This window comes from Macrotis lagotis, chromosome 1 (genome assembly GCF_037893015.1).
Source record: "Macrotis lagotis isolate mMagLag1 chromosome 1, bilby.v1.9.chrom.fasta, whole genome shotgun sequence".
Lineage (NCBI taxonomy): Eukaryota > Metazoa > Chordata > Mammalia > Peramelemorphia > Peramelidae > Macrotis > Macrotis lagotis.
Window position 1 is genome coordinate 169,111,010 of NC_133658.1, and position 13,713 is coordinate 169,124,722.

At 36.9% G+C, this 13,713-nt stretch overlaps 1 protein-coding gene across 4 annotated transcripts in view; it reads right to left on the bottom strand.

The window, feature by feature from the left end:
* SLC24A3 (solute carrier family 24 member 3) overlaps positions 1 to 13,713 on the bottom strand; it is an 835,148-nt gene that overhangs the window by 37,785 nt on the left and 783,650 nt on the right. For all 4 annotated transcript variants that reach the window (XM_074209360.1, XM_074209362.1, XM_074209363.1 and 1 more), the window contains exons 14-15: positions 13,507 to 13,621; positions 11,663 to 11,775 (exon numbers count right to left, since the gene is read on the bottom strand). In XM_074209360.1, coding sequence (XP_074065461.1) covers positions 11,663 to 11,775; positions 13,507 to 13,621 — 228 coding nt within the window. The remainder of the gene's footprint in view (positions 1 to 11,662; positions 11,776 to 13,506; positions 13,622 to 13,713) is intronic.

The window sequence follows — 13,713 nt, forward strand, 5'->3', positions numbered from 1 at the left end:
ATTTTATGAGTTCAAATCTGGCCTCAGACTCTTACAGCAGTGTGACTTTCTCATCTATAAAAATGAGCTAGAGAAGGAAGTAGAAAACTACTCCAGTATCTTTACTAAGATAACCCAAAGGAAAAGTCAAACATGTCAGAAACCACAGAACAGCAACAATGACAACAACAATAAAGTCTTCCTCTGGTCAAAATGGTGGGGAGAAGAGACAAAGCTCTTTGCCCCCACTCCTAACTTATTCCTTATCAGAGGCTTGCCTCAAACTGATCTCATGGCTCACTAATGAAATGCCAAAATCTGAAAGGATTTGCTATTTTATACAAGCCTCCCCACTGACTGTGACAAAATCTCCTCAACCAATCTCAACACACTTCTTGTGTAAAACAATTTTCATTCTGTCCTATAGTTTGAAGCATTTTACTGCTTCCCAATTTGACCTACAAGGCTGTTGACACTTAGTTCAATGCTCCTGATTGACTGCTTCACAGATATGTCCTCACAAGATAAGAGTATAAGAAAAGTATATGGACAAAGCATCTTATCAATCACTTCAATTGGGTGGAGGATGCATTTCCACCCTTACATATATCTTTTTTCTTTTGTGTTCCTTGACAGTCTGTGTCACAGCTTTTTTTTTTGTTTGCTTTGTTTTTACAAGGTAATGGAGTTAAATGACTTGCCCAAGATCACAGAGGTAATAATTAAATGTTTGAGGTCACATTTGAACTCAGGTCCTCTTTCCTTTCAGGCCAGTGCTGTTCACTGCACCACCTGGTTCCCTGTATGTCATAGCTTTTTGTCACAATGCTTACTTCTCTTGTATTTCCATCTTTAGAGGCATTCACAGCAGAAATTTATTTTTCTCCTTTAAATATACTGCACCAAAAGAATCACTTATTCTATGGTCCCTAAAAAAAAATGTTACTATAAGGGGCAGCTAGGGACAAAGACTTAGAATGTAAAAGAATCTTAGGTATTGGTTTACTTTTTTTTTCCAGCTGTGGCTATTATAAAAAAATCAGTCACTCCAAATTTACAAGAAGAAATTATCTTTTTTCTCCATTGATGTATGGGTTATATCACAATTCAGTCTGAATTTTCAGCTCCATTTTTTATAGTATATATTCCTAGAATTGAATGAATGCAAAAAAGAAAAAATATAGATGATTCCTGTTGTCAAGGAATGGAAATTCTAATGGGAGAGAAAACATACATAGGAAGTTTCAAGTAGAAATCTGATGGAAAAGTTCCATGATCCTTAGCATGTGGCAGAAAAAGAGATGGAAACGTATAATCTTGAATGTCATTATCACTGCTAAAATCAAATCCTTTTCTGATGTTGAATAATTATTTTAATTAAAATTTTTTATTTATTTAAGACAATGTGGTTAAATGACTTGCCCAAGGTCACACATCTAGGCAATTATCAATTGTCTGAGGTCTGATTTGAACTCAGGTCCTCCTGACTCTAAGGGCTGGTGCTCTATTCATTGCGCCACCTAACTGCCCTAATGATAAACCATCTTATAGGTCTAAGAACCTTGGTAGAGGGATCTGCACTAAATTTGTATTCTTCAAACAAAATGCTTCTCTGATAGATTCCTAGAAGATTAGACCTGACAGAGATGTTTTATTCTCATGCTCATTACTGTCACCAATCTATTACCAGTAAGTTAACATATTTTAGATTTGGGGTTGGTACCTTAGACGTTATCTTACTTCTTTTATGAACTTGGGCCTGAATTTCCTCATATGCTCTAAACTTATAGAAATTAATCTCATTTTATAGACTCATAAACTAGGACTCTTTAGGAGCCTTTCCTGAATTGAATCTAAGGAATTATAGTACAGTGATCTAGTCTCATTGTTTCATTTTACAGCTGAAGAAAATGAGGCCCAGAAAGGTTCATTTTTTTGCTCAAGTTCACAGAGGGAGTAATTAAGTTGTGATTCAAACTTAGGTTTGACTAGAAATACAATATCCTTTACACAGCTTTAAAGAACCTCCATTTTACATTTGAAGAAATTGAGGTTCTACTCTCTTTAATGCTAGTTATATAAAAGACAACCATATCAGGTGTGTTTACTTATTTGAAACAGGAGAAAAGTAGCATCATTGGTCAGAACTGCTAAGTAGTTCTCCCCAAAGAAATTTCCCTCTTCATTCCATAAGTTTTAAATCATAATAATTAGAGCTTTTCTCTCTTAGAAGTTTGTGTGATCTTAAAACCACATGTGCTCTTTTGACAATTCCAAATGAATGACCAGAGTGACCAAATTTTGTTCCTCTGCCACTTAAAATATGCATATGTGTCTGTTATCCAATTTATTTTGGATTTCTGCCTTCATTATGTCATCTTACTGGACTACTTATAATCTGAAGGATTTGAAAAGGGTACATTTTAATTTGTGGGTTTTATGCTATGTTGAATATTTTCATTTTCCTATTTAGATTAAAGGGAGACAACTCAGTGGAATAGAAGGAGCATTGGCTTTGAACTCAGAAGTAATGTCAAAAATAGGTTGAGGCAAGTGAGGTACTTGCCTTAGGGACACAGAAAATAAACAAAATTTGCAACTACTTAAGTATTTTGTCTCTTTAGGATAGGAGAATTTTACATTCTTCCTTTGGGTCTAAAATTAGCTAATTATTATACTGATCAGTGATCTGGATTTGGTTCTTCAATCCAATGCCTGCTACAATAATTAGGGGCTGTGTAAACTTGGGAAAAGTAATTTTATAATGTGAATCTCAGTTTCTCCATTGTAAATTAGGAATAATATTTTCCACTATATCTCACAGTTATTGTAAGTACAATGCTTAATCCATAAAGTGATATAATTTGTGTAAAAAGCAGAAAAGGGGGTGGCATCATGAAAAAGCAAATAAAAAAAAGGAGGGATATGTGGTGAAGTGCTGAGAGTAAGAGAAACTTGTGGAATGTCTGTATATTCCACTGTATTTTTTCATGATGGAAGGAAAAGGCAAGAAATATTCATCCTAGTATGATAAGTGGAGCCTCTTGGGTGAATTTATAGGAGGATTTGGATTAGACTCATATTGGATGTATGAGCTGCAATCAGTACCACTGGAGGAAAGTACTCACTTCAGTGATTAACATTCTCACACCTGCTGATACTCCTCACATCCCAGTGACTGTGAATTGTAGAGCATTATCTATATCTCTCACCTCCCAATTCCTCATTTCCATCCTCCTTAACCCTTCCACTCCAAAATTTCATCCTGACTTCACCCAACCCTTTTGCTATGCCCTTGGGAATACTTGTTCCACAGGCAATGAATTTTCCTTCATTTAAATTTTTTTCCTTTCCTACTCCTTTGGTCTTCTATCAATTATTGTAAGCTGCCTCTACTCCAGATGACACAGCTTGCCTGGTCACCTTGATGTACCTTCACTCATTCCCCTTGGTTGAGGTTTAAGAGTGGAATAATTCTAACTCCCCATTTAAATTTCCTGATTCTCCCTGTTCCTCCATCATTCTGTAAAGTCCCTTCCTTTGAAGTTCATGTTATTAATTTCTACCACCTAATCAAAATCTTGGTAACTATTGTTCACAGATCCTCAAATCGCTCTCCTTCCTTTCTTCATGGAGTTTGACATCTGCCTCATAATGCATTTATTTCTCCTTGCTAACTCCAGTCTTCATACCAAGAAACTTCAGCTTATATACATATAGATTCTTCCTTAAATAGCCCAACTACTCAGTTCCTCAACTTACTCACCTCCACTTAACTATCCTTCTACCATGCTTCAGTCACACACAAAGAGGTCATATCCTCACTCACAAATGTACCATCTCTATGCTCAAGGATTCTGAAATAATCTTATCTGACTATAATCTATTGACTTGTTACTTCTTTCTCTGCCTTCTCTTACACAACTCCACTCTTCATCTACAACATGACCTCCAATACCCTGATCCTTCAATTCTCTCCCAGGTCATCTCCCCTGATCACCCTATCACCTTTTCCCCCCATTTTAACCCAATGGTTTACCAATTCAACTCTCTGCTATCCTCCTATGAATCATTAGTCCTTGTATATTGCCAATTGTGCCTAGCGAAACCTTAGTCCTGGATCTCTTCCATCATTAATTACCTTTGCCTCTACATTTATGCTGCTTAATAAAGGTGGAGAAAAATCAAGTAACCATTTTGACTGGGTCCACTCTGAATTTATGTCATACAACCTTAATTGTATGATCCTTCATTGCTGCTAGGCACTCCTATCACACCTTCCTTATCAATTCACTATACTATTTCCCATAGCAACTATTCCGAATCTCTTCATCCCTTCTTAGATCTTATCTTCCATGGCTTTCCTTCCCCTGACTCTCAATCCAGAGCCTCGCCTCATATTTTACAGAAAAAGTTGAGACTGTTTGATGTGATCTTCCTCTTCTCTTCTTTTTGGTTTTCTCTTCATTATATGTTTTTGGTCACATTCTCTTCCCTTACCCCTGCCTCACATGATGAAATGGGTTTATTCCTTACCAGAGCTAATCTTAATACTAGTTCAAGTGATTGCATTTCATCCTGTCTCCTTTTGCAGATTGTTCCATCTGATTTCCTTCCTTCCTTCCTTCCTTCCTTCCTTCCTTGGCAAGGCAATGGGGTTAAGTGACTTGCCCAAGGTCACACAGCTAGGTAATTATTAAATGTCTGAGGCTGGATTTGAACTCAGGTCCTCCTAACTCTAGGGTCAGTGCTCTATCTACTGTGCCACCTAGTTGCCCCCATTTTCACTTATTTCTAATCTCTCCCTGACCACTGGCTCATTCCCTTCTGCCTGTAAACACACTCATACCTCCCTTATACTGAAAAAGTCCTCACTTGATCCTTCCATCCCTGCTATCATCTTTTGTTTCTTCTGCTCTTTGTAGCTAAATTCCTCAAAAAGTCCATCTATAATAGTTACATTGACTTTTTTCTCCTCTCACTCTCTTCTTAATCCCTTAAAGTATGCTTCCTTATCATTCCAGGGAAATTGCTCTTTGCAAAGTTACTAATGATATCTTAGTTGCTAAATCCAATGGTTTTTTTCTCAATTCTTATTCTCCATCTCTCTGCAGCCTTGGTTACTGCTGACCATCTCTTCTTTGAAACTCTTTTCTTGCTAAGTTTTGTAGATACTAATTTCTCTTGTTTCTCCTCCCATCTTTTTGTTTCTTCTTTGTCTATTTTATTGGATTCTCTTCCAGTTCATACCTTCTAACCGTAGGTGTCCCTCAATGTTGTGCCCACATATCCAAAACAAAACTTATTATCTTTTCCCCTAAATCTTCCCATCCCTCCTCCTACCTTCCCTATTACTGTAGAAGGCAATTCTATCCTCCCAATCCCTCAGTCACAATCTAGAAGTCATCTTAGATTTCTCACTATCTCTCACCCTCCATATTCAACATTACCAGGGTCCTTCATTTCCTTTGCAATATCTCTAATACATGCCTCTTTCCTCTGACACTGACACTGCTCTAGGGTAGACCCTTATTGTCTTATGTCTGGATTTTTGCAGTAGACTGCTGATGGGTCTGCCTACTTCAAGTCTATTCTCACTGCATCTTCTATTCAACTACATAAGTGATTTTACTAAAGTGTAGGTCCAGTCAAGTTACCCTTCCCTGCCCTTACTCAGCAAAATACTTGACTTGCCTCTAGGAGCAAATACAAAATGTTTTGTTTGGTATTTAAAGCTCTTCCAAGGGGGTATTGACCTCCTGGTTATTTCCCAGGAAATTCCTGGAATGCTAACTGGTCTCCTTTAAGTTGCAACTAAAATCCCACTTTTTATAATATGCTCCCCCCATCCCCTCTTATTTCCAATATCTTTCATCTGTTAATTATTTCTTATTTGTCCTGTATATAGCTTGCTTTGTATAGATTTATTTTCATGTTATCCCTCCAAACTCCCTGAGGGCAAGGGCTGTCTTTTGCCTCTCCTTGTGTATTCATGGTTCCTGGAACATAAATTGATTGATGCTATCATAATTCATTGAAAGCTAGATAGTGACCCAGAATTTAAATTGAATTTGGCATAAAAACTATCAAAAACATCAAAAGAATACTTGACAATGAAGGCAAGTCTTTATTTTCTAAGGAATGCATCTATTAGATTGAAATCACCATCTCACCATAGTGACACCAACACTATTACATTCCTCTTTCATATCAACGGATATGTGATCTCATCAATGCATATTCCCTGTTTAACAATGAAGATCCCAATTCATTCACCCTTGCTTCCTGTGTATTTTCTTGATCCTCCTCTAAAACTTCCATAAACATCTTGCTCACATGCCAAAATCTTCTGTGCCTTTTAACTTTTCAAGGGTACAAGTACAACCTCTGTAATAATGTACCTTATGCTATCTCTCTCTCTCTCACTACATGATTGGCTTATCTTAATCAATCAATAGATCAACAAGCATTTAGGGAATGTCTGCTAAAGCCAGGAACTGCATTAAGCACTGGGGTTTCAAAACAAAAGAGAAAGAGCTGCTCCTCTCAAGGAACTTAGATTCAAATGGGAGATGCAACATGTCCATAAGTATATAGGTATGTATCAGGGAGAGAAAAAGTAGGTGCAAGTTAAACTTGGAAGGACAGATGCTAGACTAGGAAAGTCTTTCTCTGAAGGATACACATAAACTGTTTTTCAAAAAATTTTTAAAAATTTATTTATTTTGAATTTTACCAATTTCCCCCTAATCCCTCCCCCACCCTCCACAGAAGGCAATCTGTTAGTCTTTACATTGTTTCCATGGTATACATTGATCTAAGTTGAAGCACATCAACTGTTTTGAAGAAAATTAGAGCTATCTTAGAAGTGGATGTGATAAAGAAGATAATTCTAGACATGAGGAAGGCTGTGGAGATGGGAGATGGAATGTTATATCTAAGGAACACTAAGTAGACCACTTTGGTTGGACCATAGAGATTATAGAGGGATATAAATATGTAAGAATGTGGGAAAGGTGGGAAGGTTGTGAAAAGTTTTAAATATCAAGCAGAGGATTTTATATATAAAAACCTGGGGCTCAGTGGGTGCATAAGGAGTATTCACCAAGGAGCCCTGATGGTTGAGTTTAGGGACTGAGTTTAGATCTGGGGGAAACATGAGCTTAAAAATATGTGTGTGTGTGTGTGTGTGTGTGTAGAATTAGCCTTTTCTTTTACTATTGATTCATGTCTCCACTATAAAGATAACTCTAGAGAAAATTTTTTTTGTCACTTCTTGCCACAAATTATCATGGATAAAATGGGGCAGCCAGCTTATGCCTATCATATGTTTCTTTTTTTTTTTTTAGGTTTTTTTGCAAGGCAATGGGGCAAGGCCACACAGCTAAGTAATTATTAAATGTCTGAGGCTGGATTTGAACTCAGGTACTTCTGACTCCAAGGCTGGTGCTCTTTCCAATGTGCCACCTAGCTGCGCCCTATCATATGTTTCTTCATTCCTTTTTGGATCACCCATGGTTTTAGTTGTATGGAAGTTGTAAATCTGTCCTTGTAAAAATAAATACAGCTAAGTGATTCTGCTTAACCATTTCATCCACAGCAGAGAAGTGTTCTCTTTAGGACCCATTTTTTTTTTCTCTTAAATTTCATTTTGCCCACCACAGCCCTGAGTTGCAGATAAATAATTTTCCCTGGAAACCCTGGACAGTTTTATTTTTTTCTCTTAAGGATTTCACTTCCAATACAACACTGCCAGATACAACTTCCCTGGTTAAGATTTACAATTCCTGTTAGTAAGAAGAATATGAAAACAACAATCATCTGATTAAATGAACCACAATATTTTCTGTAAAATATACAATTACTTACAACACATTATACAGATGGACTAAATTAAGACTGTGTAATACATTGACAAAAGCTAGCAGAATTGAATTGGATGGTAAATGCTTCTGAGGCATAATATGGCTTTCTTCACAAAGCATGAAGAAATCTTTAATTGCATCCTCTTGCTTATTCTGCAGACTGTTTCTAACATAGTTTCACTTTGCAAAATGAAACAATTTGAGTATGTCAGAGAAAAAAAAAAGCATTGAATTCTAACTTATCAGTTATTTCATTAATGTGCAAGTCTGAACTAAAGTTGCAGGAAAACTGACCTTGGAGAACAGTCATGATAGAGTTTCTAAGAAAATCAGCAGCAACATGTCTAGGGAATATTGCACTCTCTCTATGCTCACCGATATATTTTTTTGTTTATAAGTACTCAGTGAAGTTTCTCCAAATAAGCAACATCGTCCAATTGAAGAGTATCAGTTCTGGAGTCAGAAGATCTGGGATCACATCTCATCTCTCATGCTTGTTACCATAGGTAATTCATTTTATTTTCCTGGACCTCAAGTTTTCTTATGTGCGAAATGAAGGGATTGGAATAAAAGGTCATGAAACTGCAATAATGAATTCACTGAAGTCAGCCTTCTTTGATTTATATGTCTGATTTCCAAAGACTTATGGCTAGGAAGAGCCTATTTAGGCTTCAAAGCTAGTAACCTATAGTTCCTCAGGTATGAGATCTCTTTTAGGATAACAATTTAAAATTGGATTGTATATGATTCTGGTGCTCTTCTAATTTTGAGAAGAAAGAGTCAGAGATCTGTCTCTTTGGAGGAAGATTGAGAGCAGAACTAGAACCACAGATTTTTGCAAATGGAGATGGAATGAGCTTATTAAAGATTGGTTTGTGAGCATGCCCCACATAAAGGTGTGGCTTGGATTCCTTTACCCAGTGGTTGCATAATATTGCCCCAGTCAACTTCCGTTGTGATAGTAGGAAGAGATCATTCCCTAAAGAATCTGACTCATGTTTTAACAACATAACTAGCAAAACCTGTCTTGAAACATGAGCTCTTGGGTAGAGACTAGGTCGGGGATGGTAAGAAATAGGAGTGTGGAAGTAGGGAAAGGTGAGGGTTGAACTGGAGTATACAATGGTGATAAGACCTTGGGGAGAGTGAAGGACTCCATGACAGAGTCAGCAGGCTAGGGGTCATCTGGGGAGGAAACATTCTCTCCTATCCTGTATTGGTGTTCTAAGATTAAGGTTTAAGGATTGCACCTGAGGAAGAAAAGACACTATTTAATTTTTTCAAAGAATTAAAAAGCTTTGTGCTATATTTAAGCCATGGAACCAATACTCAAATTTCCCCTTTTTGTAAAAAGAAAGTTGCATGGTGGTGAACATTTTATTGTTACATGGAACAAATTTAATGAGGGGACCATTGAGATTCAATGTACATTATCCCTGGTTTGACTGGTCCTATGATAGCAGAAACAGCCTGTCAAAAGATGGATTTCTATCTTGTGCTTTGTTGGAATACTTTTTGAGACTTTTAGGGTCACTTATGTGTCATCAAAGATTGGGAGCAGGAATAATTCTTTATTCTTCAACCCATCATGGATCACCATTGTCTATGAAAATTTAAAATTGTTAGTAACCCAAAAAACAAGTGAGAGCTGCATTTTAAGTATAAATAGGCTGTAGTTTATGGTGACTTGAAGAGAAGAAATGGCATAAAAAGATATTCTCATGAGCATGTATGATTGGTCATGTGGTAAAAATGAGAGATGAAAGATGGATAACCTGAGAGCTATACTGGTATCGGAGAGATACTAGAAAGTCTAGTTGAAGGTCTCTAGGGTGTTGGATAAATCATTTTTAGGAAATTTATAGGATGTGGACAAAAGTAGCATGGATAAGACATGGATGAGTTGCAATCTGTTCTGGTAGTTGTAATACATCCACTAAGATAGATATATTGAATTCATAGCAGCCCTGTTTGTGGTGACACAGAATTGGAAATTGAGTGAATGTCCATCAATTGGGGAATGGCTTAATAAACTGTGGTATATGTATGTGATGGAACACTATTGTTCTATTAGAAACCAGGAGGGATAGGAATTCAGGGAAGCCTGGAAGGATTTGCATGAACTGATGCTAAGAGAGATGAGAGGAACCAGAAGAACAGAACCCTAATAGCAGCATGGAGGTGATGATCAACCTTAATGGACTTGCTCATTCCATCAGTACAAACATCAGGCACAATTTTGGGGTATCTGCAATGGAGAACACTATCTGTATCCAGAGAAAGAAAACATCATTCTTTCTCGAGGACCATTCTTTCTCTAGGACTTGCCACTCCCAAGTCTTGGAAATTTTAGATATAGAAATTAGGCTTGGGGGAACATTTGAATAGATGGGGAAACACGGTTATTCCAATATAAGATGTGTAGATTTCCTTTTTTCCCCCGCAAATCTAATGACCCAAATACATAATTTGCAAATTTTAGAGAGCAATGTAAATGTTTGTTATTATGATCATCTTTATTACCTTCATTATCACTGCAACCATCAACCAGAGACATAGAAATGGCCTGAGGGAAGAGAGCCCAACAAGTCAAGTATATGATGTTCTAGGTCTTATGCTAAATTTGGATGTAGTCAACCTTTGGATGTAGCCTTTGAACACAGGACCCAGGTTCATTCAGGGACCCAGGGACACAGTACAAGATTAAGGTCCTTTAATTGAGTTTCAGAGATCAGCAATATTTTAGCTATATTCATTAAAAATCAAAACATTAAGCATTGATCAGGTATCTACTAGTTGAAACAACTCTCATTTCCTTCAATTAAAATGTGATTTCTAGACTCTACCTTCTGAGCTATACTCTATTTGTATGAAACATATGAACCAGTTTGCCAATGTCTTTCTAAAATATTGTGCCAAAACAATGTAATATTTCATATGTGGTTCTTAAATTTTAGTTTTTGATTTCCTAACACAGCAACCTTTCTTCATGAACTCATTTCTTTAATTTCAAGCTTCTTTCTATATGTAGTGGTTCTTAACCTTTTTAGTTTTATGACTGTCTTTGACAGTTAGGTGAAGCCTGTGGACTCCTTTTGAGAATACTATTTTAAGTGTATAAAATAGAATACATAGGATTACTGAGGGAACAAATCATATTGAACATATATATATGTTTTATATGTACATATGTTTATATATGCATAGGCACATATGTATAGGCACACATTTAAAACAAGTTCACATACATCAGGTGAAGAACCCATGTCATAAAGGACATTCTAAATCAGCGCTGTCCAAAATGGTGTAGGCCATATGCAGCCCGCAGGGCAATTTTATGTGGCTGTCTGTAGGTTTAATAAATGCTTTATAGTAAAGGAAGCCAAACTGCTACAGAGCTCTCACTAAAATGTCAAATGAAAATATATTTTCTATTGTTTCAATAAAATCTTTTAAAAGTAGGGTTGGATAGCCCTGATCTAAATAATAGCTGTAGGGGCGGCTAGGTGGTGTAGTGGATAAAGCACCGGCCTTGGAGTCAGGAGTACCTGGGTTCAAATCCGGTCTCAGACACTTAATAATTACCTAGCTGTGTGGCCTTGGGCAAGCCACTTAACCCCATTTGCCTTGCAAAAAAAGAAAACCTAAAAAAAATAATAGCTGTAGAGAAGATTCACTCACCTCTGAGTTGTTGAGAATGACCAGTACCATAGTCCATGGAATGTTACAGGAAGTTTTTCCTATAGGTAATTATAAAAAAGGACATGCACAAACTCAGGTTTTGTGTACTACCAAGAGGCATGGGGAATGTTACTTACAGAAGATCCATAATCCACTGCCAGGGTTTGTAGAGCCCATGGGAGGCCCAGTCCAATCAGAATATCGAACACATTGCTTCCGATAGAGTTGGATACAGCCATGTCACCCATCCCTGGAAGAACAAGAGATGACACGTCCTCAGAGATGGGAAGGTATTCATGTAGGTCCTTGAGGTTTCAAAATAAGATCATTCATGGAGTTTCTGCCTAATTATGTTTTGATTTTTTTTCAAGCCAGACTATCTTCTCACCTGGAGCCAGTAACATGGATAGCCACAAAATGAATGTAATTCAGATCTTCCCTTCATTTTTCCTGAGTAAGCAAGTGCCAGGTGCTTGATGCTATTCTGTTTGCATTGTGCTCAAAGTTAATTTAATTCCAGGCTCTTTATGATCTGTGTGATATAGACTCAATTATGCTCCACAGATATTTTCCAGATTTATTTCTATCACCTTAGAGATGCTTTCTTCCCCCTCCCCCTCTCCAGGGCCCAATTTATTCAAAGAATTCATTCATACCCCTTGAGAAATATAAATAAAAGCTTCCAACATCTAAACATTATTCCTACTGCCACTATTTTCATCTGCCAAAAGTTGTTAGATATATCAGTTTATGAAACAGTCTTAGAAAACAAATGGGGAGGGGAGAAGAATCTACCGAATTTTAAAAAGAAGTTTCTTTAGAGAACCCAAATTCATCCATATCAGTTCCCTACCTGCTCTTCTTTGAAATTAACTATTGCTTTTCAAATCATCATGTATTTATTGTTTTAGAGGAAATTAGGTGACAGAGTGAATAGAGTGCAGAGAATGGGATAAGGAAGACCTCATTTTGAATCCTGCCTTAAAACACTTATGAGCTGAGTGACTACATGGAAGTTACTTGATCTTTCTGTGCCTCAGTTTGCTCATCTGGAAAACTGGCAAAATGACATTTATTTCTCAGGGTTGTTGTAAGGATCAAATGATTTTGTGTGTGTGTGTGTGTATGTGTGTATGTGTGTGTATAGTACTATATTGGTTCTTAACATTAATTGATGGCTATTTCTACTGACTAACATTTATATACAATAGTATACTTAATTATAGGAAGAGATACTTTCTTAAAAAGTTTCCAGTAAACTGAGTTTCTGCAAATTGTGTTATATTGTAAAGGCATTAAGGTAGTTGGTTATATGAATTTATTACAAATCCTCCCATTTAATGTATTCTCGTTCAATTCCCTTAAATTATCTTTTAGCACATAAAGATGAGACAACAACTTGCCAAGTCTAGAGTCACTGAAGGCTTTTTGCAATCTGTGTTGTGTAGCACATTCTAAAAGCCAGTATTCAGGAACAAGTCTCATCTTAAGGAAAAGTAAAAACCACTCATCTGGTGGCTTTCCCTCTCCCAAATTAGAAAGCTTCTTTGGGAATTCTACCTAGTTAGATACTCTTCCTTTTCTAAGAGAAAAATTATACAACTAGTTCATAACTTGTCTTTTTTTGAAAAGCATTTTTTGGTCTTTTGGCATTTGAGAGTGTTACTGATTCTGTCAATAATAAAATACTGGCATTCTTAATACAATGATTTATTACCAACTGGATTTATTTGATCCATGTTCTCATTCAAAGACAGTTTTCTTAGAATTCACAACCCTTTCTTACAACATGAGTCCTCCTCTTTTCTTATTTCCCTCTTTCTACTCCTCTTTCTTTTTTTCCCCCTCTTCCTCCTCCCCCTTCCTCTTCCCACTTCTTCCTCCCTTTTTCCTCCTTCCTTTCCTTTCTTTCCTTCACTTTTACATTTCTTTTCTTCTGCCTTCCTTCCCTTCTTCTTTCCTTCCCTCCTTCCTAACCTACCTTGTCTTGCAACAATGAGGCTGGCCATGCAATCAGGTACACTTGTCCCAGCTGCCAGAAATGTGATTCCCATGATCACATCAGGAATACCTAAAGTGTAGCCAATAATTGTAACCTGCAAGGAGGGAAATTGTATTGTTAGGAGCAAGTTCAAAGAAAAGGATGCCTTTAGCCTGTATCTGGGCAGTCTCTCTGGAAGAATGAGCT